Consider the following 22250-nt stretch of genomic DNA (forward strand, 5'->3'; position numbering starts at 1 on the left):
CCAATCAAATGGAATAATAAAGTAATAGAATCAGGCAGCATTATGACCTTGAAGGCAGAGGGATAGACTGAAAATTAGATAAATTACACTGTGTGTTCCGTGGTTGGCTCTAGTGTGCCCAGTGCACACACACGGGTTGGGGGAACATGGCACAGTAGAAATGGTAAACAGAACACCTAAGCTTTTATCTGGCCGAAGTTCCTTGTTAGTTGAGAGTGTAATTTCAGCAATGTGGCTTTTGAACAGAGGAGCAGGAGCAGTAATGAAGCAAGGGCACACAGGAAAGGGGGTCAGCCTCATACAAGGAGGTCAGGGGAAGCCAAAGATGTGAGGCCGGAGCTCCTGCACTTAGGACGAGGAAGAGGTCATGGGCCGCTGGAAACAGGCGGGAGGGGAGCAGGCTCTTCCAGAAAGACACAACAGCTGAAACAAAGGCAGGAAGACAGAAAATTATCCCTGATCACAGACACATTTTTCTAGCCAACGAGATTCAAGGAAACAGGACAGAGAGATGGGAGGACGGAAGGGGCCTTGATGCAGGGAACATGCAATAGTGGTAGGGGTGGCTGTTCTGGGGCATTTGGTTGCACCTGTGCTTGGAACCAGGCATCCAGCTTTCTTGAACAGATCCTCACTAAGGTATTTTTTGATGAGATTTCTGAGAAAATAGAAGGTGAGGACCTTAACTCAGGTCCTCTAGCAGAATTAATGTTTACAAATGACCAGTCTCATATAATTTTCTTCTTGTAAAGTAAGTCTGGTGTAATTATGAAGGACAAATTGGCATTGTTAATTTTTCAATTTAGGAGTCAAGTGTGAGCAATGATGAGGAGAAACTTCAAACTCCTCAAGCATACAGATGTTTCCGTATGATTTTTCTCTCAGCTGTACCTGCAGAGACATGGTCGAATCAGAAGAATATCAATGGACTCATTCCAGTTTCATTTTTGAATCTTTGGCAGCTGGAATCTTAGCCCCACCCACCTTGCGGTTGGTGGAAATATAGAGAGCTGGAGCTTTGTCTCCTCCTGGGCTCTCAGTGAGGACAGGGAAGGAAAGAGAGTCAGAGCAGCTGGGCTGTGGACCACAATGGATCGGACCCGTGGTCACTCCGTGAAGCTGAATGATGGACACTTCATGCCAGTGCTTGGATTAGGCACTTATGCTCCTGAAGATGTAAGTGCACCCCAGGGGGCTGAAGGCTCCTGTGGCCATTGCCCTGAAGAGCTGTCCTCAGGCAGGAGCCCTGCACCAGGTAGACAGTGGGTGCTTGGAAGGACTCATCGCAGCTTCCGTTCCCCACCTCTACCTTGCCTCCCTGCAGGTCACAGAGAACTTTTTGTACTCGGTGGGATGGCAAGTTCATGACTCTGGCATGTCAGGGGTTGATAAATTGATGGGTAGAGGATCCTTATTATTACTCTAATTAATGTTACATAATATATATCCAATGCTTCCCATGTATGTTAAGTATTCTCCATGCATTTCCTTATTTAATTCCTCAACAACTCTCCTAAGTAAGGACTTCCATTATGTATCCTGCATTGTATAGTCCTAAACTGGCGCTGTTGTCTCTGCACTCCTCTGTCACCCTGACCATTGCTGCTGTACTCGTGGTCAGAAACTCGAAGGGCAAAGGGGCCAGGAGGGGTGTTGACGTGGTTACGTGGTAGCAGCTTTCCTGTGAGTCTGTTGGGGCTGAAGGATTTGCCAGAGAACTTCAAACATGCAAACCTTTTGGCACCTAAGAGCCTTCTCTGATTTCCACCATCAGATGTTTAAAGAGGAAATCATAGGGGACATAAAGTCACAATAGTGCCCGATTGTGCTTTTCACCAAATACATTATTCCACATCTACACAGGTCACTGAAGGGAACTTAAAGGGTCACACTCTGGTCACGGTGAGGTGGGGGAGCATTTGGGGTTGCTTTCAGAGGATTGTCCTCCTATGACAGAGAACAGTGTGTTCAATCTCGGTAGAACTCTGGCATGAAACATCAGTAGATAACAGCCATCAAACAAAGCCAGTTTGTTTTCAATGGCGTAACCACTCGTTTTATACAATATGATGGCTCAAGTGTAAGAGATTTGTTACATACGGTATATGCAACTTCTATGATTGTTGTTAAGACAGAAAAATTCCAGAGAATAGACCAAGTTTCCGATTTGCCTTGATCCCCCCCCCCATTGCAAGAATAAAATTAATACATGAAGGACTTCCAGTTCAGATGATACAAAAGGTCCAAAGTGAAATAGAAGCTTCTTTAAGACTCTACTCTGTGTTTTCCTGGTAAATGTGACTCCCTTATACACCAGCAGTGAGTTACAGTGTGGCCCTGCAGAAAAGGGAACCACGTCCCACTGTGTTTCTACCATGCCATCATTTGTCCCACCATGTCTGTTTTCTGGAAGCATGGAAATGCAGTATCTCAGATTTGGTCATTAGATCATCCACCATTACAAATTTGAGGCAGACCCTGGATATGTCATCATCATGACTATCCACAGGCAATGCCAGCTTGGTGAGGCGAGGTCTATGTCCTGGGAGAACCAGCTGTGCCGATGAGTGGCAGTTGGCTCTCTGGGCTTCTGCTCTGCGTCTGGCTGCTCTCAGTGTGTGTTTTCTGGGATCTGGCTCCGGCGTTCTCCTCTTATACCTTGCACAGAGGTTCTGATACTGACCAAGGCACGGCCTCACATAATCGCCACATGTGAAACCAGTCCCAGGTTGTACACAGTTTAGAGGCTGAGACGTCAGGCACACAGGAGGCAATTGAAAATGTTGCATAAATGCTGAATGACAGTACCTGGGTATGAAGAATAAAAAGGAATCATGAATAACTGAAGGGCCCAGTTGGGTGCAATTTGGAAAGGATGGATGTTATGGACTCATGTCCCATCATTAGCCGAAAACTGATGCTGTGGTGTGTGTGTGTCTGTGTGTGTGTGTGTGTGTGTGTGTGGTGGGGGGGGGGTTGTGTGTGTGCATGCATAGACCGGTCCTTTCTACTGAGTGCCTTAGAATATCTCTCCCACTATGGAAAGAAGTTTTTCTGTTAGCTATTCCCATACAATTGATTTGTATTGAATGGAACTTGATTTCCCAGGCTCCAGGGTACAGCCCATTTCACTAATTCTTTTCAGATTTGAAGTTGTACTAGGATTTAGTTGAAATCCCCAGAGTACAGATCTTATCACTGAAACCAGTACCATCAAGCAAGGAGCCAGGAGCCCACAGAAACTGCTTGGTGCAAATGCTACTGAAGAAACACATTACTTCACTCTTCTCACTTCTCTTTTATAGATTCCTAAGAGTAAGGTTACCGAGGCCACCAAAGTGGCCATTGAGGTAGGTTACCGACACATCGATGCAGCATACATGTATCAAAATGAGAATGAGGTCGGAGAGGCCATTCGAGAGAAGATTGCGGATGGTACCGTGAAGAGAGAGGACATATTCTACACCACCAAGGTGAGCGTTCCGTGCAGGGAGTGACCAGAACCCACTGTATGTTCAGATATGGTATTTTTTAACAAGCAGGATCTCAGTTTGAATAATTTATTTCCTTCCTAATATTGTAGCGGCACATTCTTGAAACACAGAAAAGGCTTGCTTTGCTCTGAAATGTGTTAAAGGGGAAAAACAATTCTTCCATTTCTCTAAACATAAGATATTCTTTGTATAAAATGAGAATAATGACACTTACCCTCTGGAACTGCTGTGTGCATTGACCAAGCCACTGCACGTCTACTCCCTTGACTCCTCAGCAGATTCTCTAGGGACATATCCAGTGGGGCAGAGACATCACACACAGAAAGGAGCCAGGCTAGCAAATACATTCCTTCTCAATTCCTCATTGAGTTTCCCAAACTTCCTACAGTTTTCCTAGGTAGAAAACCATGCTTCCGATGCAAAGAGAGCTTAGGTCTCTATACGTGAACACTATGGAGGGTTATATTGATGACAACTTGTTTGTGGGATGTGATCTCTCAGCAGAATTGTTTTAGGAATTTATTACACAGACAGGAGATCCCATGCCCCTGTCCTGCTATGTCTCGACTCCTCTCAGGGGCCAACTCCTCTAACCCTCGGCACTTGGGGTTGCCCTTCCTGCCCCATCTAAGCTTTCTTCATGATTTCACATTGCACTAGCTCAGGTGGATCCCAGTATTCCATCTGGGACCTGATTTATCCTGAGTAGCATAAATGTAGCCCAGCTCTTCTCAGTTTCAGACCACCACAGTGGTTTGTTACTCGCTTCTCAATTTTTGAGTGTGATGTTTAATTTTAGTTCCCAAATATGTGAAATCTTAAGCAATTTTCATTTCTTTTGCTTACTGCAGGTTTGGCCTACTTTCCTTCGACCAGAATTGGTTAAACCAGCACTGGAAAGATCTCTGAAGAAACTCCAACTGGACTATGTGGATCTCTTCCTTATTCATATACCATGTGCTCTGAAGGTCAGCTCGTCATTTTCCTTGTGATGTCCATGGCTGTGCCTTCTCTGTTACTAGCACCTCCAGTTATCTCATTCCAGCTTGGTTTACTGGGTTCCTGCTGAGAGAGGGAGGTCAGTGAGATGCACAGAACTGCTAAATGATTTATGAGTGTCTTTGGCAGTTGAGTAACTCCACCCTCAGGTCTGTTTTTTATCTCATTCTCCAGCCTTCAGAGGAATTGAGGTTCCATAATCTCACTGCCCGTACCTTGGAGAGTTGAAGGCATTGCCCTAGAGGTCTGAGTGAAGGTGCTCCTGTCTGGGGCCCTTGGCAGTCAGGGTCCTCAGGAGTGTTGAGTTACTACAGACTGCAGAGACCCATGGGAAATCCCCACCTCACTAGGGGAAAGGTCTCTCCCGTGTGTACCTCTCAGCCCAGAGAGGACAGAGCTACCTGGGCTGGCACATACTGCACAACGGGGCCCCTTTGGGCTCCTCTGACCTGACCTCCCCTCACAGTGGATGTTTGCTGAGCAGGGCAAATGTCCTCACTGTCTCAGAGTTGGTTTATCATTAACTGGAGCTAAACACATGGTTAATAGTTATGGTAAGTCCTATCCTCCAAACCAGCCTGTCCTTGGAAATGAACTAAGTTCCAACTGTAGGGGAGACTTCATTCTTCTTGAAGTTGAGGGCTGTGTGGGGTAGGAGAGTGGGGTTATGGAGGGGAGTCTTTTTCTGCAGTCTCTCAGATGATTCTGATCTTACTTTTCCCCCATGACTTCCCTTCCTCACACACATGCACACTGGCAAGCACTCACATACACCAATGCACACACACGTGTGCACACTCATGTGCACGCTGACCCACACATGCACGCACTGATGTCTACACATGTACACACTCTGATTAATAATCTAAGCCTCCTGAAGGTTGTGTGGCCAAGTTCCTTAGGTCTCACAAAGGTGATTCTTAGAGAAAATGTTCTTCTTTATTCTCTCTGTATCCAGCCTGGGGAGGAATTACTGCCACAGGACGCAAGTGGGAAAGTCATATTCGACACCGTGGACATTCGTGACACATGGGAGGTAGGTGCTGCTACAGACCCAGCAGGTGTGGTGTGGTGAGGGAGGAGTGACTGGAGGGAGCCAGAGGAGAGGGGGTTTTGCTCCAGCCCTTGCCTGACCTCAGACCTGTCCTGGAACTTCTCTGCACCTTGTGTTCTCAACTGCAAAGTGAAGGAGGTGACGGGATGACCTCTAAGGTCTATTTTTAATGTCAACATCTATTAATATTTACCCCCGAGATCAGGTTGAGGATGTGAGCCCTATGAAAGGGTCAGCAGAAAGAAAGCACGAAAGCAGTTTTATGTGCTTTATCTCAGGACAGGTAAACACACCACAGAGGGCGGGCAAAGCTACAGCCTGACTTAGCCAAAGAGAGGACTGTACACCAAGGAGAGTGACCTGCCCTGACAGAGCCCACCCCATAGGTTTTTTATTTTTATTTTCATTTTAGTTTATTCTAGAAGAGAGGAGGTAACAACCCTCTACTAGCAAAATCTGAGGGTTTCCTTTGCCCTTGGCCATGGTGTGATTAGTTAAAGAACGTTGCCTAGCTGACAGCAAAATAGGTAGCACTGAAGTGGGGGAATTTAAAAGCATCTTCACGTCCATTTGTCCTCCTGTGTGTGCAAGAAATAGAACCAAGGAGGCAAATATGTATGCACAGCAAGGAAGTGCAGTATAACATACGTGTTCAAGTGATAAATGCGGTGGATTCTGCCTAATGTTCTATGTGATAAACCAGATTTCCAGTTGTTAAAAAGTGCAACGACCAGTGAAAAGAGCAAACTCCACTAAAGTTCTACCACACCTTTCCTTCCTCCCAGGCCCTGGAGAAGTGTAAAGACTTGGGTTTAGCCAAGTCCATCGGAGTGTCCAATTTCAATCACAAGCAGCTGGAGATGATCCTGAACAAACCAGGGCTCAAGTACAAGCCCACCTGCAACCAGGTGCGCCCTTAGCCCACCAGGGCCTCCTCTCACCTTCTGCTCTGCACACACTTCCTCCTTAGCTATGTTTCCAACTTCCTGTCTTGATGGCGACTGTGCAATGACAGTTCCTTTTCCTGAAATAGGAAATTCCAGGGAAGGAGCAGGTTGAGTGCAGTGGGAAGAGCATGATTTCAATCACCTGGAGGTGGGTTGGAGGTTGCTGTGAGACAGCCAGGTTCAGACGCTGGGCTGGCAGATGGCAGCCCTGGCCTGGAGCCCAGGAGGTGGTCCAGGCTGGAGATGCAGATGTTTGGGGGTGTTGCTTCACGGATGGTAATTAAAGTCACAGAAATAGATTAACTCTCCCAGGGACTGTTCATAGCATGAAACGGAATAGGGCGGGGATTGCATTTATAATGGCTTCAAGGAGCTCTGTGCTAGAATATTATGAAGACTAACAGCAAAAAGAAAAGCTTATGCGATCATACTGCATGCACAGCATACAGGACAATTACCTGCTACTCTGTCAGCTAGGATGCTTTCAAACTGTGAGAAAGAGAAAACCAAATTCAGACTGGCTTGAAATTTAAAGAAGTGAAGTCACGTACAGAAGGTTTGGGGTTTGGTTGCTCTAGAAGCTGGGAGAGACTTTCTCGAAAGGAAGGTGTTTTGTCTGTGCTGCTCCCTCACAGCTGTTGCAGGACGGGTCCCCACAGGCAGCTGGCCTCCGCGTCTCCCAGTTCATGTTCAGCACAAGGGACTGTTTTCTGGGGCTGTTTCTAAGGGTGGAGGAAGAATTTTTACACTTGTCTAGCACAGTTTTCTTCATGTGTCCTTGGCTTGTGCCTTTCCTAAACCAGTCAGGACCAGAGAAAGCAAGACCACGTCACCAATTCATGGGTGGACCTCTCTGGGGGCACAGAGGCTGGGTATGGAGGAAGGGAGGAATAATGAGACAAGACCAGGGTTCTTATGAGGAATAATGTTAATCAAAAACACTCACTACATTTGCCATATTTGAAATTATATACTATTAAATCTTAAAAACAAAATAATGACTAAAATTAAGCATAGCAAAGTGATTACAGTTGCTGTCTGGTTCTGGTGGGATTCTAGGCGACCTTGTAGTGTTTTTCCTAATTTACATGAAAACATTTACTTTATAACTTTTAAAATATTTTTCAATTGTAAAAATTTCAAACTCTAAAAAGGTACAGAGAATACTCTAAAGTTCTTTTTCTCTTCTCAAACCCGTGGCCATTCTTAGGCAATGATGATCTCACATGCAAATCTGTCACAATGAGGCACTGCCTGGCAGGACACTCAACAGTGTGTGCTCCTAACCCTAGACTCTCTTGAACCAGGCATTCTGTCATTTGTCCTGTAATATTTCAGCATATGTTTTTAAATGTACGGATCTTTAAACACACAATGCCAGAATTCCATTATACCACCTAAAAATTTACCAATGAATTCTTGATATCATTAAACATCACAAGTGTTAAAATATGATTATATCACATTGTTATAGTTGATTGATTTCAATGGGGATAGAAATAAGGTCTATACATTGCAAGTGGGTGATATGTCTCTTAAATCTCTCTTATAATCAATAGATTCACTTTCTTCCTCTGTCTCTTCTCTCCTCCCCCTCTCCCTTCTCTCCTCCTCTTCCTCCATCACTCTAGCTCTCCCTCTCCCTCTTTGTCTTCTTCAGTTTATTTATGAAAGAAATTAAGCCTTTTGTCCCGTAAAGATTCCCACACAGTGGGTTTTCCTAATTGATCCCTACACTATGGTTTGCCATGATGCTCTTGTACATCCTAAAAATTGAAGGTTAGAGCTAAAGACTTGTGATCAATGCCATGAGAATTCATGAATTTTCACAAACATGCCATCTTATCATCCATTATACTGACTAATCTTGTTGATGCTCAAATGACACAAAGTTGGCCATATGGAGCTTCTTCAAGTGAGCTCCTGGGCCTTGGCAGGCCTCATTGTCTTTCTCATCTTCTTTGCTTTCTCGAGTGAAAATCCTTGTAGGTTCAGCTTGTAACTTCCCCACTCAGAACTGGAATCAGCTATTTCTCTGAGGAATCTCTTTTCATAAGGTAACAAATGGCATTTGATGGCTACAATTTTAGCAGAAAGGATTACAATCAGTTTACAATTCTAATAGAAAAATAAGAAGAAGAAAACTCATATCACTTCACAACTGATGGTATTTAAAGGTATTAATATTTCAGAAGGTGATGAGAAAATTGACCAATGTGAAAAATACAGTAACTATGATAATTCAGTGTGATAACTGATATTCCTCCAAAGCATTTTGTAAATTGACTGTGGTTATTGGCTCCTGTATTCTGACACCTTTTCTTCTTGGAAAATTACAGGTGGAATGTCATGTTTATCTCAACCAGAGCAAACTCCTAGAGTTCTGCAAGTCCAAGGACATTGTGCTAGTTGCCTACAGTGCATTGGGATCCCACAGAGACCCAAATTGGTAATGAGAATATCAGCATTAACATATGTCAGCAACTCTATTGAGGATGAAACACTCTTTTTAAGAGAAAGTTTTAACAGTTTATTATGGAAAAGTTCAAATGCCAAAAAGTAAACACGACAAGGTAGTGAATTCCCATGTACCGTCCTTGAGCTTCAATGTCACCAACATTCTGTCCCTCTGGATTCATCTGTATGTCTACCAACTCCCAACCCCTCTCAAGTACAATTACTTCAGGTGATTTTCAGGAAATTTAAATTAAGTATGATGCATATATCTTAGCTTTACAGTTTTGACAAAATGATATACTGTGTAACCCTAACGTGATACAGAAACATTCTGTCTCCCAAAAGGTTCTTTTGTGTTCCTTCTGAGACAATGCCTCTGTCCCTCTAGGGAACTACTTTTCTGATTCTGTTCTTCATTTGAGATGAGTTCTGTCTGTCCCAGTACTTGATGTGAAAGACATCATATCTGTTCCTTTGTGTCTGGCTACTTTTGCATCTGCCTGTCAGATCCAACCATGCTTTAATAGTTGCCACCATTGGTAGGTCTTTCCCTTTTATTGCTGAGTAAAATTCCCTCCTATGGACAGACATACCCCATGTTTTTATCCATTCATGTGCTGATGGACAATTTAGTTGTTTCCAGATTCCTTAAATTATGGGTGAATCTCTATGAATATTTATGGGACTATTTGTATTCATACTATATCATATCTACTCTAAATTCTCAAGGGAATTTGGGGAAAAAAGGCAGCAAACTCTCAATTTACTACCCTAAATTCTTCACATTCTACATTGTTGTCTTTTGTTTTTTGTTTTGTCAGGGTGGACAGTGACAGCCCACATCTCTTGGAGGAGCCAGTCTTGAAAGCCATTGCCAAGAACCACCATCGAAGCCCAGGCCAGGTGGCCCTGCGCTACCTGCTGCAGCGGGGCATAGTGGTCCTGGCCAAGAGCTTCAGTGAGAAGAGAATCAAAGAGAACTTCCAGGTACAGGTGCAGGGTGAGCCAGGGGAGCTGTACTGAGTGGTCTCTCCTTCAGGGGAACATGCACCACCCCACACTCCTTCCCATGGCTCCCCGCTGTGTGCTACAGGAGGGGCAGCATGGAAGGGCAGGAAGAGAGAGCTTGGATTCATCGTCCTCAGGTTATCTCCTCTAGGCCTGGCTTTGCCCCTTACTGGTTGTGTTCCTAAGCAAATTTCCACTCCATTATTTTCATCAGTTCTAGGAATCTTGTATCAATATACAGTAATGTACTTTAGGCACCCTGGTTCCTCTCTTTCACCTTCTCTACCTAACATACCCTTATTTGTATTTTAAGGTCAAACCCAAATAAATTTATCTGCTTTCCTAAACAATTGGGAGACCCTAGCACATTTTGTGGCCACCGTGGTACTAGGCATGGCTCCATTAGTGAGTTTTTTCCTTATTAACTTACCATTGGTTGGCTTACATGTCAGCGTGCTCTCTCTAATGTGAGACCCTGAAGGGAACAACCCCCTCTGTGTCATGGATGACCACCTTTTCTCAGTGCTTTTGGCAGGTAGGACCCTGGATATCTGCTTTTAGACTCACCAAATTAGCCAATGAGTAAAGTTACTACCCTTCCCTATATACACACTGCCCCCTTAGATCAATCACTGGGCTTCAACTTACTTTCTTTTGAATTTTAAAATAATTTTGAGGCTGGGCGAGGTGGCTCACGCCTATAATCCTAGCACTCTGGGAGGCCGAGGCGGGTGGATCGCTCTAGGTCAGGTGTTTGAGACCAGCCTGAGCAAGAGTGAGACCCCGTCTCTACTAAAAAATAGAAAGAAATTATCTGGCCAACTCAAATATACATATACAAAAAAAAAAAAATTAGCCGGCATGGTGGCGCATGCCTATAGTCCCACCTACTCTGGAGGCTGAGACAGTAGGATCGCTTAAGCCCAGGAGTTTGAGGTTGCTGTGAGCTAGGCTGACACCATGGTACTCACTCTAGCCCAGGCAACAAAGCGAGAGTCTGTCTCAAAAAAAAAAAAAAAATTTTTGAAAGTCTATGTTAGCTGTTTCCCATATTAAGATGACAGCTAGAAACTTCATCATAAGTTTAATATTTTTTAAAAAGTGATATTTGAAACCTGTGATTTATAACACATTTGCTTCAAAATGTAGCTATTGATTAAGTTTATTAATTTATGGAAAAATTGAGTAAGTAAATCTAAATTTCATTCTTAACGCATACAGAAAAAAATCTTATATTTTTCTTATGTTATTTTTTACTTTAATTCTACATATTAATAGATGCCCCCATGACAACCATACTACTTCTGGAGTATATTTTTAAAAAGAATAACAGGTAAACTGATGGTTGGATGCATAATGGAAAGATAGCTATAGAGAGAGAGCAAAATACATTAAATAGGTAGATAGATCATAGATAGTTAGATAGGGTCCTGGGTTTTGATGAAATTGTCTCCTGCAGAAAACATAAAATTAATACTTTTTGACAAAGTTCTCTCTGTTTTACTATTAAAAGACTCTCCACCAGGGGCTATGTCTTGTCGAAAGAAAACAAATCTGAACTTAAGTTTGAGAGATTTATTCAAAGGGGGAACTCTTTGGACACGAGATCTGTGTGTCTCAAAGATCTATGAGAAAGGGTCTTCTGTAGGGAAGAGTAAACACAGCTGGAAATAGGCACTGTCTGGGGTGCCCAAGATGAGCAAGTGGTGTGAGGAAGCAGTCGGTCAGGAAATGCTTTTCCCTGAGGCCAACCGCTGCTTGGAGAGGGGTTGTCACATGTTCCCAGGCTTGCTCCGGCCAAGCCTGGCTCAAGTTTTATGGGCTGTGAGGAAGAAAACACCTGACAAAGTTTGTTTAAGTCAAGGCAGCAGGGAATTTTGCCCAGATCGTTCTTGTGTTTGGAAATAAATGATTTTTTTTTTTTTTTTTTTTTTGTCTCCAGCAGTTCTCTTAGCAGCATTACCAATTGATGAGTTGTGCGTCTTTCTTTTGTGAAGGGGAGCAGAGCAGCAGGGGCTGGGAGGAGAGGGCAGAGCTCACGCAGAAGACTCCTCAGGCCACCTGCACCAGAGGCTGATGACAAGGACCATGCGTCCCTTGATGCCCTCCTGTCCCTGCTCCCTGGGACGTCCTCCCTGAGCACAGGTCAATGTGAGTCTCTCATTCCTTTCAGGTATTTGACTTTGAATTGACTTCAGAGGACATGAAAGCCATCGACGGCCTCAACAGAAATTTCCGATACTTAAAATTCGAATTGTAAGTGATTATTTCACACTGTTTTCTGTATCATGCAGGTCCACAGAGGAACAAGCTTCCGTAAATTAGAAAGTCATGCCTGATTTTGGGTGTAGGCGTGAAATGTGAGCTTCCCTGTAGCTCCCAGACCACAGGTTTCCTCCAGGGCTCAGTCTCTGCCCCACAGAAGTGTGAGTCTGGGAACCTGCCAAAGTTTGCACCTGAGTGTCCGGTTCTTGGTGCCCTCGCTACCTCTGTCTGGGGTCCTGCACCCAGGGCCACTGCCCCTTAGACTGGAAGCCATCCTACCTACTTCCCTCGATGCTTTCAGGGGCCCATGAGAATGCTGTGTCTTTAATTTATGTTCAAATCAGACGAAAAAATTAGTAAAGTAATAATGAATGTATAATAATGAATCCAGCCTGGCCCATCCTTCTCTCTATGCCAAGGCTACATGGGCCGTGATTCTGACATTTGTGTGGGGGAGGGGCCCAGGAGGGTCAGTGTGCCCAGGCCCAGGGCAGTGGCAGTGAGCCCCACTTCTCTCCTCCCCTTGGCGTCCAGCGGCATTTCTCCTTCATTGGCTTCCCTCCCTGGCACGCCACCCATTTGTTCCAGTTTCTCTCTTCCTCGGCTTTCTTGACCCATCACAACTCCCTTTTCCTGAGCTGTGTGATCTCACCAAGCTGCACTGTAAATGGATCATGACGTTAATCAGCCCTCGAGTGTCAATGACTTGATGTGTCTCCAGTGGCATTTACCAAGATAAGATCCTCTGGAATTTCTCAGGATCTGGAAGTCCAGATTGCTACTGAAGCATCACCTTAGTCCCTCAGAAGTCTACCTCTGGGACGCTGGTTTATTCACAGACATGACATTCCTCTGGTTCCACCACTGCAGGGTCTCTGGGTTCAGTAGAAAGAAGAGTAATCAGGCAGAGAGGAGTTTGGAGGGGACTTCGCCCATAAGGAGAAATAAAATTTCACTTATGAGAATAAATATTTGGTCTCCCAAGAAAGATCTAGAAGGTCCCTCTCCTTTCTGGAAAGCAATACCAGGATTCTGAGAAAAACACTTTGAGTGAGAAAAATGTGGGAAGTATGTTTTCCATACCCAAAGGCTCTTCAGTGTAAGTCTGTGATCTGCCTCATTAGACCATAAGTGCCTCGTCTTACTCATCTCTCTGGCCCATATGGGTAACACGGCTCCTGGCACATGGAACTGCTGGGAAGGTACTCTTCGATGACATTAAATTGAAGAAGACAATTCTGAAACAGATACAAGAAAAAATACAAAAAGAAAAACAAAGAATACTAATCGGTGAACCACAAGCATTTTGATAAATAATAATTAAGAAAACAGTAGTCATATTCTATAGGTCTGGTTACTAGAGATATTTCTTTTATCTCCCATAATTAAAAGTTCTTCGCTGGAGGGGCCTTGTGTCATTGAGGGTGCCCAGCACTTGAGTGTTGAATGAGTGCGTGGACAAGAGCCACACCATCCTGACTGCCACCATCCCCCAATCTCAGGACAGCGAGTGCTCTGGGGCTGGATTGACTTCAACTTCAGCCCTGCTTCTTTTCCCTCTTGGAATTTGCAATCTAAATCAAGTTGTACGTCACTCTGGAACTTACCTGCATGGGAATGTGGGAATTGGGCATGTATGTTGAGTTTGCCCATGAACAGGGAGCTGGGGTGTGGGAGTGCCTGGGTACCAAGAGGGCCGTGGCTGTAATTCAGGGGTTAGCCCATCCTGACTGAATCTTCAGACAAGCCCTGTCTTTGACAGCATGGAGAAAGAGTTAGTAAATGAATTTCCTCTCTTCTCTTTCAGTATTGCTGATCACCCATACTATCCACTTTTGGAAGAATATTGACAATGAGCCATCGAATATCACTACCAGAAGTTCCTGCTTCTAGGATGTGTGGAGAGGATGTCTGCAGTTGGCCGAGGAGATTAGGAAGCAGTGTCTGTAGTTTCAGGTTGCTTTCCTTTCATTTTTCACTGATAAAATAACAAAGATTTCAAAATGAGGTGGTTTGTTTTTCCTGATTATCAAAATAATATATATAAATTACAGAAAAACTTAGAAAATAAAAGAGAAAGGATAGAGAACAAGTGCCCATCAATGCATGACTGTGGTATATGTACACCATGGAATACTACTCAACTACAAAAAACAATGGTGAACTAGCACCTCTTATATTATCCTGGGTAGAGCTTGAGCTTATCCTTCAAAGGGAGGTATCACAAGAATGGAAAAACAAGCAACAATGGACTCACCATCAATTGGGTACTAATTGGTCAACACTAAGGGGCTCACATGGTGGTAATATTCACTGGGTGCAGTTCAGGTGGGAGCAGGGTCGTGGGGGTGGTTAAACTCCCAACTAATGGATGCGGAGCACAATGTGTGGGGGAAGGGTACACTTGTAGCCCTGTCTTGGGTGAGGTAAAGGCATTATATGTAACCAAAATGTTTGTACCTCCATAATATTCTGAAATAAAAAAAAATAACCTGTAGTTCTCCAATTCAAAAGTATTTCATATTTATTACATTTTTCTTCATGATTTTCCTATGCTAAGGTATGTGGTTTTGTGGGTGTTTTGGTAAACTTGAAATCATTTTCAACGTGCAGGTTGTATGTTTTTTGGTAACTATTTTTTCAAACTATCAAATATTATTCAAAAATTCCAGAATTACATTTTACTTGTTGTAAAGCAGTGTATCTTATTAATTATTTTAGTTTCTTAATCATCTACCCATATTTGGGCATTTGTATTAGCTCTTGCATATTGTGCCATTCATTCATTTATTCATTCAGCAAAACTTATTGGACATCCATTGTATGTCAGACATTATCAGTATGTAAAATAAGCAAAAATAGGATGAAATGAAAATTAAAAATGTCTTGAGTTTATGGTCCAGTAGGGGAGGTAGACTATGACGGAGATAGATACTGTAAGAAGCGTGTAGCCGTTAGAACTTGGCACGTGCGTGTTGGGAGATTGTTCTGCGTGGCCTTTCACATTTCTGCACATTTCATAAGCAGGGCAGGGCCTTCCCTTCATTCCTCACTACCTTGTCAGGAAATGTATGTAGTTAACAGCTTTGGCATATAGAGGTAGTAGCTGCCTCCAAAAAATGGAAGGAATATTTACTGTCTAGCAAAAGAAAGAAAAAAAAACCTCTCTCCGGTCAAACGGCAGCTGGAGGGGCCACAGGAAAACTTGCCCTTTGCCCTCTGAAGGTTTGCTGAAGAAGATCCAAGTGACTAAGGCAGATTAATAAGAAAGAAGGCATATAAATTTATTAGTATGCACAAGGAAGGTCGCAGAGTGATTATCCCAACACTCCAGTAGGGCTCAGAAGCTTAGGTATCTTCTTGAAACTACAGAAGGAATGGAAGCTCGGAGCATGGCCAAACGTGTGGTGGTGGCAATTCAGGTCACAGTGGCATGGCAGGTTTTGGCAGAAGAGCAGAGGAGGCTTGGCTGGCAATGGTGGTCTCATTAGGTGGATGAAACCTCACAGGTCGCAGCCCTCAGAGAGAATAGAAGGTGAACGTTTCTTTCAGACTTTTCAAGGTGTCAGACTCTCAGGTAATCTTTCCTAGACTGGACAAGAGCAGGCCACAGAGAAAGCCTGGCTACATCGATGCAGATTTTCTCTACAGAGGCAAATATCCCCCACAAAAGGCAGTTTTAAGCTTATTCTGTATTTCCAGCCCTTCACAATAGCCATCTTGAAACATGTCAAAGAAGTATATCTTGGGGTGAAATATTTTTGTTTTCATGCTCACTGCCAATTAGAAAGGATTGGGTTCCCTCCACCCAAGGTTATTCTCCTGTAACTGGACACACCGAGTGTGCAGGCAACACTGGGCCCCTTCCCTGCACCCTCTGGAAACAGCTCAAAAAACCTGCACAAAAATGCTGCTACTTTGGCTACAGATACTGTCATGTGTAGTAAACTCTTCTTCTTCCCTGGCCCAGGAGTTTCATGACTTCTACCAGCATCCTTGAAACAAGCTAATTTGGTATGGCAAGTCAGGTTAAAATCTGAGCTCTTTCATGATTCTTGAAGAAAATTAAGGCAGGGAGGGATCTAGGTGGGGAGGGGGGGCCGCAGAGGATTGGGCCTATTAGGTGCTATTTTAGATAGGATGGCCAGAAAAGAGTTCACTCAGAAAGTGACCCTCAAGCAAAAGCTTGAGTGAGTTATGTGGATATGGGGCAGGGGAAGAATATTTCTGGCACATGGAACAGAAAGTGCTCAGGCTGTGAAGAAAGTGTGTTCCTGCAACACCTAAACGACAGCTGTTAGGCTGATGTGGTAGAGTTTTGTGAACAAGGGAGATGGTAGCAGAAGATGAGGTCCAGAGCAGCAGTGAGAGACTCTATCACATAGGCTTTTGAAAGAACTTTCACTTGTATACTGAGAAAAGTAGATCAGCTCTGAGCCGAGAAGCGAAATAAACCGACCTGTTTTCAAAGGATAACTCCAGATGCTCTGGTAGGATCATATTATTGGAAAAAGATAAATAGGTCATCTCTTAGGATTCAATACAAAAATTCATTAGAAATTATGTTTACTTGGACCACAGTATGAGTGGTAAAGATGGTCAACATTCATGGGAATATGGGTATAGTTTTTGGTAGGGTCAACAAGGATTCCTAGCATATTGGCTGTACGGGTGAGAGGGGAAAAAGTGGACTCCAGACATTTTGGGTTCTGCAGCTAGAAGGAAGGGGGTGTCATTGGCTGAGATGAAGAGGACATGGGAGAAGTAAGTCTTTGTGGGAAGATCATGAGTTCATCTTAGACCTGTTATGTTTAAGATGCCCACTGTGTATCCAAGTGGAGAGGCCATGTAGACAGTTGGGAACATAAGTCTAGGGTTACAGGAAAGGTAATTCCTTTCTCCACGAATGTATGAAACCAAACTATAACCCGGACACCTCAGGCACATTTTCTCAGGACCTCTTGAGGCCATATGCTCTGGGCTATGGTCATACATATTAGGCTGAGAATAAACCTCTTTAAATTATTTTACAGAGTTTTGGCTTTTTCTGTTAAAAGCCTGGTGAGAAAGACTCTACTCAGTGGGGACCATGGCATTAGCTACAGGGACAACCACAATGGGGTCTCCCAGTAGGGGAGAGACATTGAGCTCAAATCCGACTCCAGTTAGTACCAGTGGGGGTTTATAACCAAGGAGCAGGGGAGGGGGCTGGGAGAGTGGATGGAAAATTACTAAGGGGATGTATCAGAGGTAAGGGAGGCATTTTTGATGGAAATGAGGCAGAAATTCTGGAACACTAGAGCACCACGATGGCAAAGTGTTCACTTTGCTCATGTCTCCCGGTACTAACCAAGCATGTCCGTGCTCTGCTCAGGGCCCTCCATGGGGCGGTGGGGCTTTTCTGCTCTCCAGGTGGTTCTGGGACCCAGGGCTGCAGTTGCTCCCTCTGTGACAGGGGGCGGGAAGGAAAGATGGGGGTCCACGTGCTCAGGTCAGGGGGTGTAACTGGACTGCCCCAAAGAGGAGTCTGCACAGGGGAGGGTAGTTCTGTGTCCTTTTTGATGAAACTAAAGGTACAAATTATGGAACCATGAAGGCGTCCAATCACAGTTTTCTTTGATTATATTTGGGAAACTGACAGTCAAGTTCCTCCTCCTTTATATTGTGGGAAATAGTTAAAAATGAATTCTCCTGTCAACCCAGAAAACCCATTCACACAAATTTAGAAAAGGCAGAAAATGGTTTTCTTAGTGAAAAAGCATTCAACCAGGCTGCAATGAGTATCACAAGTAATCTGCTAATGACAGAAGGAGATCTCACCCTTCACAGAGCAAAGCAGAGACAATCCTTCCCGGTTCTCAAGATAAATAATAACTGGTCCTCCTGTAATGACTTGACACTACCGTTTTCTATACAGTCCTTCAGGGCTGAGTCCTAAATTCAGCGGATAATTGGGGTGGCATCTGTGCCAATCACCTTTGTCCCAAGGGGGAAATAAAACTTCCCTGTGGCAGGAGGCAGGTGGAGCTTGGAGCAGGGCACCCAGGGAGATGGACTTTCTGCCTTGGTGTTTACATTTCAAAGAGTCAACTCATTCCCTTAAGAAAACAAACCTGGGTTCCAATTCTGGCAAGAGGCTAAGTCAGCTTTTCAAAAGATTTAGATGCATATCAAAGGGACTGAAGAGAATTTACAAATACAGGTTTTTCTCAAGGAAATGCTCTAAGAAAGGGTGGGGGAGAAAAGGTCTCTATCCCCTTTGGCAACAGAGAAAACTCAACTAAACTTTCCCTTACATTTGTCTAGAAAGGGGAAGATCAAGGAAGCATGATTTCAAAACAGAAAGGCTTTAAGGAGCAGAATTGCAGTTAAAGTTCTCCTCCCTGAAGCAGATACTTGGCTGATATTTTATTTTCTTTTTCTTTATTTTTTACTTTTTAATTTTTTCCCCCACAGGAACATGGAGAAATGATATTTTAATTATCAAGTGTAAGTGTTTTTCCCCAGAAAAAAAGAAAGATTAAGAAAAAAAAGTATAAGTGTTTATTTTGACTTACCAGAGAGTTTGATAAGTAACTTAATCACATTTTTAAGCCCCAAAAGATTAGCTTGCTACTCAGTAGCACTATAACTGGGAGGTAAGCATGGTGTTGCTCTGCTGCTTCTCAGCAGTCTGGAGCCATGAACTCATGACAGCCAGCAACAAGCTCTGCAATTGCTGAAGTCAGAGATTCACAAAGGAAGAAGTTAGTTGATAAGGTGAGGACAGGCGTTATTAGTAAGATACTATTGCAGTAGGTTCAGCATGAGCTGAACTCAACTGAACCACGATCTGCACACAGTGACTCAGCCTTTCAAAGCAAAAATGAGGGACAGGGCCAGTGAGCAGAGACTCAGTGGAGCCAGGGAAGGGAATGAATACCAATATTTTAGACACAAAGGAGACCATTAGAATTTGTCTTTTGAGAATCTGAGAATTTTTCTTATAGATTAATATAAACCCCTTATAGAATACATGTTTTTTCTTAACATACCATTTTATTCCTGTTGTAATCTGTTGCTTTCACTTACTCTGTGATTTAAATTGTCCCTCAAGTTCTCCTCGAACCCTGAGAAACTGTATGTGTGGGAATACAATGATTTATCTTCCTTTATGTCTTTATTTCTCCAGGAACAGTGCAGCACAGGGAGGGAGAGGAACATGGTATCCCTGAAACACAGAAGGGAGGTCACAGCAGGAGAGAGTGGGGAATGTGACCAGGGCACCTTGACCACCTTCACGTGGACCTAAGAGTAATCCTGTCTGGAGAATCACTTGAAGGCTGTTTTATTCTGTCCGTGGAAAATTCAAGTCCAGTGAAAACCAGAAGACAAGGAGAGTTCATGCTAAAGGCTGTTGAGATAATACACTGAATTGTGAGGTATGGTGTGTGGGGACAAAGGAGTTCTGGTCCTATGTCCAGGCCATGAAAATGGAGACAGGGACGTGTTCTACCATGTCCACATGGGCCAACTGGGAGCCCAGGAGTCATACAAGGCTGACACCCAAAAGCTAATGAAAAAATTCTGGTTTCAGGACTCACAAGAAAAGGTGGTGCTGTCCAGGACAGGCAACCCAGCTAGAGTCAGTCAGGAGATGTCAATCCAAATATGTCATCATTACAGAGGAAAAGTAAGAGTTAATCATGAATAGCAAAATAAAAAAGAATACTTGTAGGACTGCTTTGGGATTTATTCCAGCAATTAAGTATGATTCAATATACAAACTTTAAGTGAGGTCTGTGGCATTGAGCAAAGACAGTTTTGGGTGGAGTTTAGAGTTTTGGAGACCTGCTAGAACATTCCATTTTCTTCAGTTTGTCAGGAGCAGTTTTCCCTTTTAAAAGTAAACATTTCTCTTAAGATTGCAAAAGTGACGCATAATTCTAGATTAATTTGAAAACCACAAATAGGATTTGTAGGAATGGTGCCTTAGTTTAAAAATAAATTTTAAAAATAGAAAGATTTAAAAATCACCCATAGTTGCAACTTCCAGAAAACATGACTATTGACAACATGCAGTCTTCTTTTAATTAACTTCTTCTTTTCCTAATTTTATTTCAAAATATTAAGGGTGCACAAATGTTTTAGGTTACATTGGTCACTTTTGTAAAGCTTGAGTCCCAGCTAAAGGTGTGCCCATCACCCAAATAATGTTTGTTGTAACCCATTAGGTAGGTTTTTGCCCCTCTCCCCCGACCTTCTCCCCGGGTTGATTTCCACTGAGTTTTACTTCCCTCTGTGCACATGTGTGCTCATGGGTTAGTTCCAATTTAATATCTTTTGAGCAGGGCCTCAGAGCAGGGAGCAGGGCAGTGCAGGGTTAAGGTTAGGGTGCCGGCAGGGCTGACCTGACCTGGAGGGTGGGGGGGTCAAGGCCCAGCAGGTGGTAGGCTGTTCTGGGACCACAAGGGTGCAGAGATCGGGATGGAGGTGTGTTCCGGTGGCCCTGGCACTGCAGAATTCTCCCTGCTCTCCCCAAGACCCACAAAAGCAGTCGGCCAAAGCCTCCCAGGTCAAACCCTGTAGCACTCGGGTCAATTCTGGTGCTTAGATTCCCTTGAGCAGTTGGGGTGGGCACTTGACTCCTAGGCACCAGGTCCAGCTTAGGGGAGCCTCTGCTTGTTCCGCGGCCTCCCCAGCCCGGTGGGGGCAATGGGAAGGCCGTAGCCGCAAAGCTGAGGCCCCTGCAGACCTGGCGCCCTGCATCCGAGAGCTCAGGATGCCTGTAGCTGCTGCCCAATCCCCACGCACTGCTGTCTGGTGCAGTGACTCTGCACAGACACCAGGCAGGGCGCATCTGCGGCTGGGGCTGGAGCCCCCAGCCCGTCTCTGCCGCAGGCCTGCAGGGTTGGCCGGTGTCCCCCGCCTGCTTTGATATTTTCAAATGTATCACCCATCTCCTTTTTATTCCCCCACAGTGAGACCCCCCACGCTGCTTCTCTGTGGTTTCACAATGTTCTTTCCGAGAACAGCTATCTCTAGCAGCACCTGCTTCCTGTTTGCCTTCTTGCCTGGGCAGCTTCTAACCCGCCATTTTCTTCCCTCCTGAGTCTCCTTCTTGGAGGCTTCGGGATGAACTTCCGGGGCACAGGGGCGACGCCCCTTACAGAGCGGCGCCGGCCACTTCCTGTGCGATGGCGCCCTGGTTTCGTTCTCTGCCCTGTTCTTCCCCGGGCTTCAGACCTCTCGGGCCGATTTCTAGCAACATGCTTCTTCTTGTTCCTCTCAGCAACTTCTTCCCATGGAATCTCCAGTAGTTTCTAGCATTTTCCCCGCAGAGTTACACCCGAGTTAGTTCCCGCCCCCGCCCCCCCAACTAAAACGTTTTCTTCTTTCTGAGGTGATTTGGCCACCGATGTCTCTAGTCAGCCATCCTGTCTCCGACCCCCTCGCGCCCGGCCCTTCCTTCTCTAATATTTAAAGTTGTGCTTGGCCCCTTTGTGCTTTGATTCGGATACAGAATTTGGTCCTGCAACATGGCCGAGAGGTTGAATAAACAAGCGTAGTTAATAGTCAAAGTCAGCTTGCCCTGCAAGTCTTACGGTGAAAGTTCCAAAGGCTGATTCGAACTTCAGAATCTTTCTGTTGGGCAACTGTCTCCGCTTTTGCTCCTGCCCTGAAGTTCAGCATTTTCCCATTGATGATCAGGCATGCCCTAGATAGCCACTTAGGGGTAAGCACTAACATCTTTACATACAGGAAACAATTCTCTCATGTCAAGGATTCTTCCTCTGTCAATATGGCACCATGCTCAGGTACTCCACTGTAAATTATAAAGCACACTTGGTGTTTTAAGTGATTATATTGAGTGCTTTCTCATTCGCTGTCTCTGTAATTGGATACAACTTTCTAAATTTAATTTCTTTATATATAAAGAAAATTATAAGCATATAATTTTAAATGAATGCACAAATACAATCCCATACCTGGTTTTTATTTTACTATGTCAATGTACAAAAATTTACCTGTTTCCCAATTTGTTCT

The 22250-nt window shown here is 44.2% G+C and overlaps 1 protein-coding gene across 1 annotated transcript; it reads left to right on the plus strand.

Annotated features, from left to right (window-relative positions):
- Positions 1 to 893: 893 nt before the first annotated feature.
- Positions 894 to 14721, plus strand: LOC138375337 (aldo-keto reductase family 1 member C15-like). The gene is made up of 9 exons (XM_069458837.1): positions 894 to 1176; positions 3306 to 3473; positions 4346 to 4462; positions 5452 to 5529; positions 6333 to 6455; positions 8834 to 8943; positions 9773 to 9938; positions 12133 to 12215; positions 14032 to 14721. Exons 1-9 carry the CDS (start codon positions 1090 to 1092, stop codon positions 14072 to 14074), a joined length of 975 nt encoding a protein of 324 aa, XP_069314938.1. The 5' UTR covers positions 894 to 1089; the 3' UTR covers positions 14075 to 14721.
- Positions 14722 to 22250: the final 7529 nt, after the last annotated feature.

The sequence above is a fragment of the Eulemur rufifrons genome, chromosome 25 (genome assembly GCF_041146395.1).
Source record: "Eulemur rufifrons isolate Redbay chromosome 25, OSU_ERuf_1, whole genome shotgun sequence".
NCBI lineage: Eukaryota > Metazoa > Chordata > Mammalia > Primates > Lemuridae > Eulemur > Eulemur rufifrons.

Bases quoted from the DNA above. Each gene is read 5' to 3' on its own strand.
- LOC138375337 (XM_069458837.1), top strand. From the start codon at position 1,090: ATGGATCGGACCCGTGGTCACTCCGTGAAGCTGAATGATGGACACTTC. The intron at 3,474-4,345 runs GTGAGCGTTCCG...TGCTTACTGCAG, and splicing joins ACATATTCTACACCACCAAG to GTTTGGCCTACTTTCCTTCG. The intron at 4,463-5,451 runs GTCAGCTCGTCA...CTCTGTATCCAG, and splicing joins ATATACCATGTGCTCTGAAG to CCTGGGGAGGAATTACTGCC.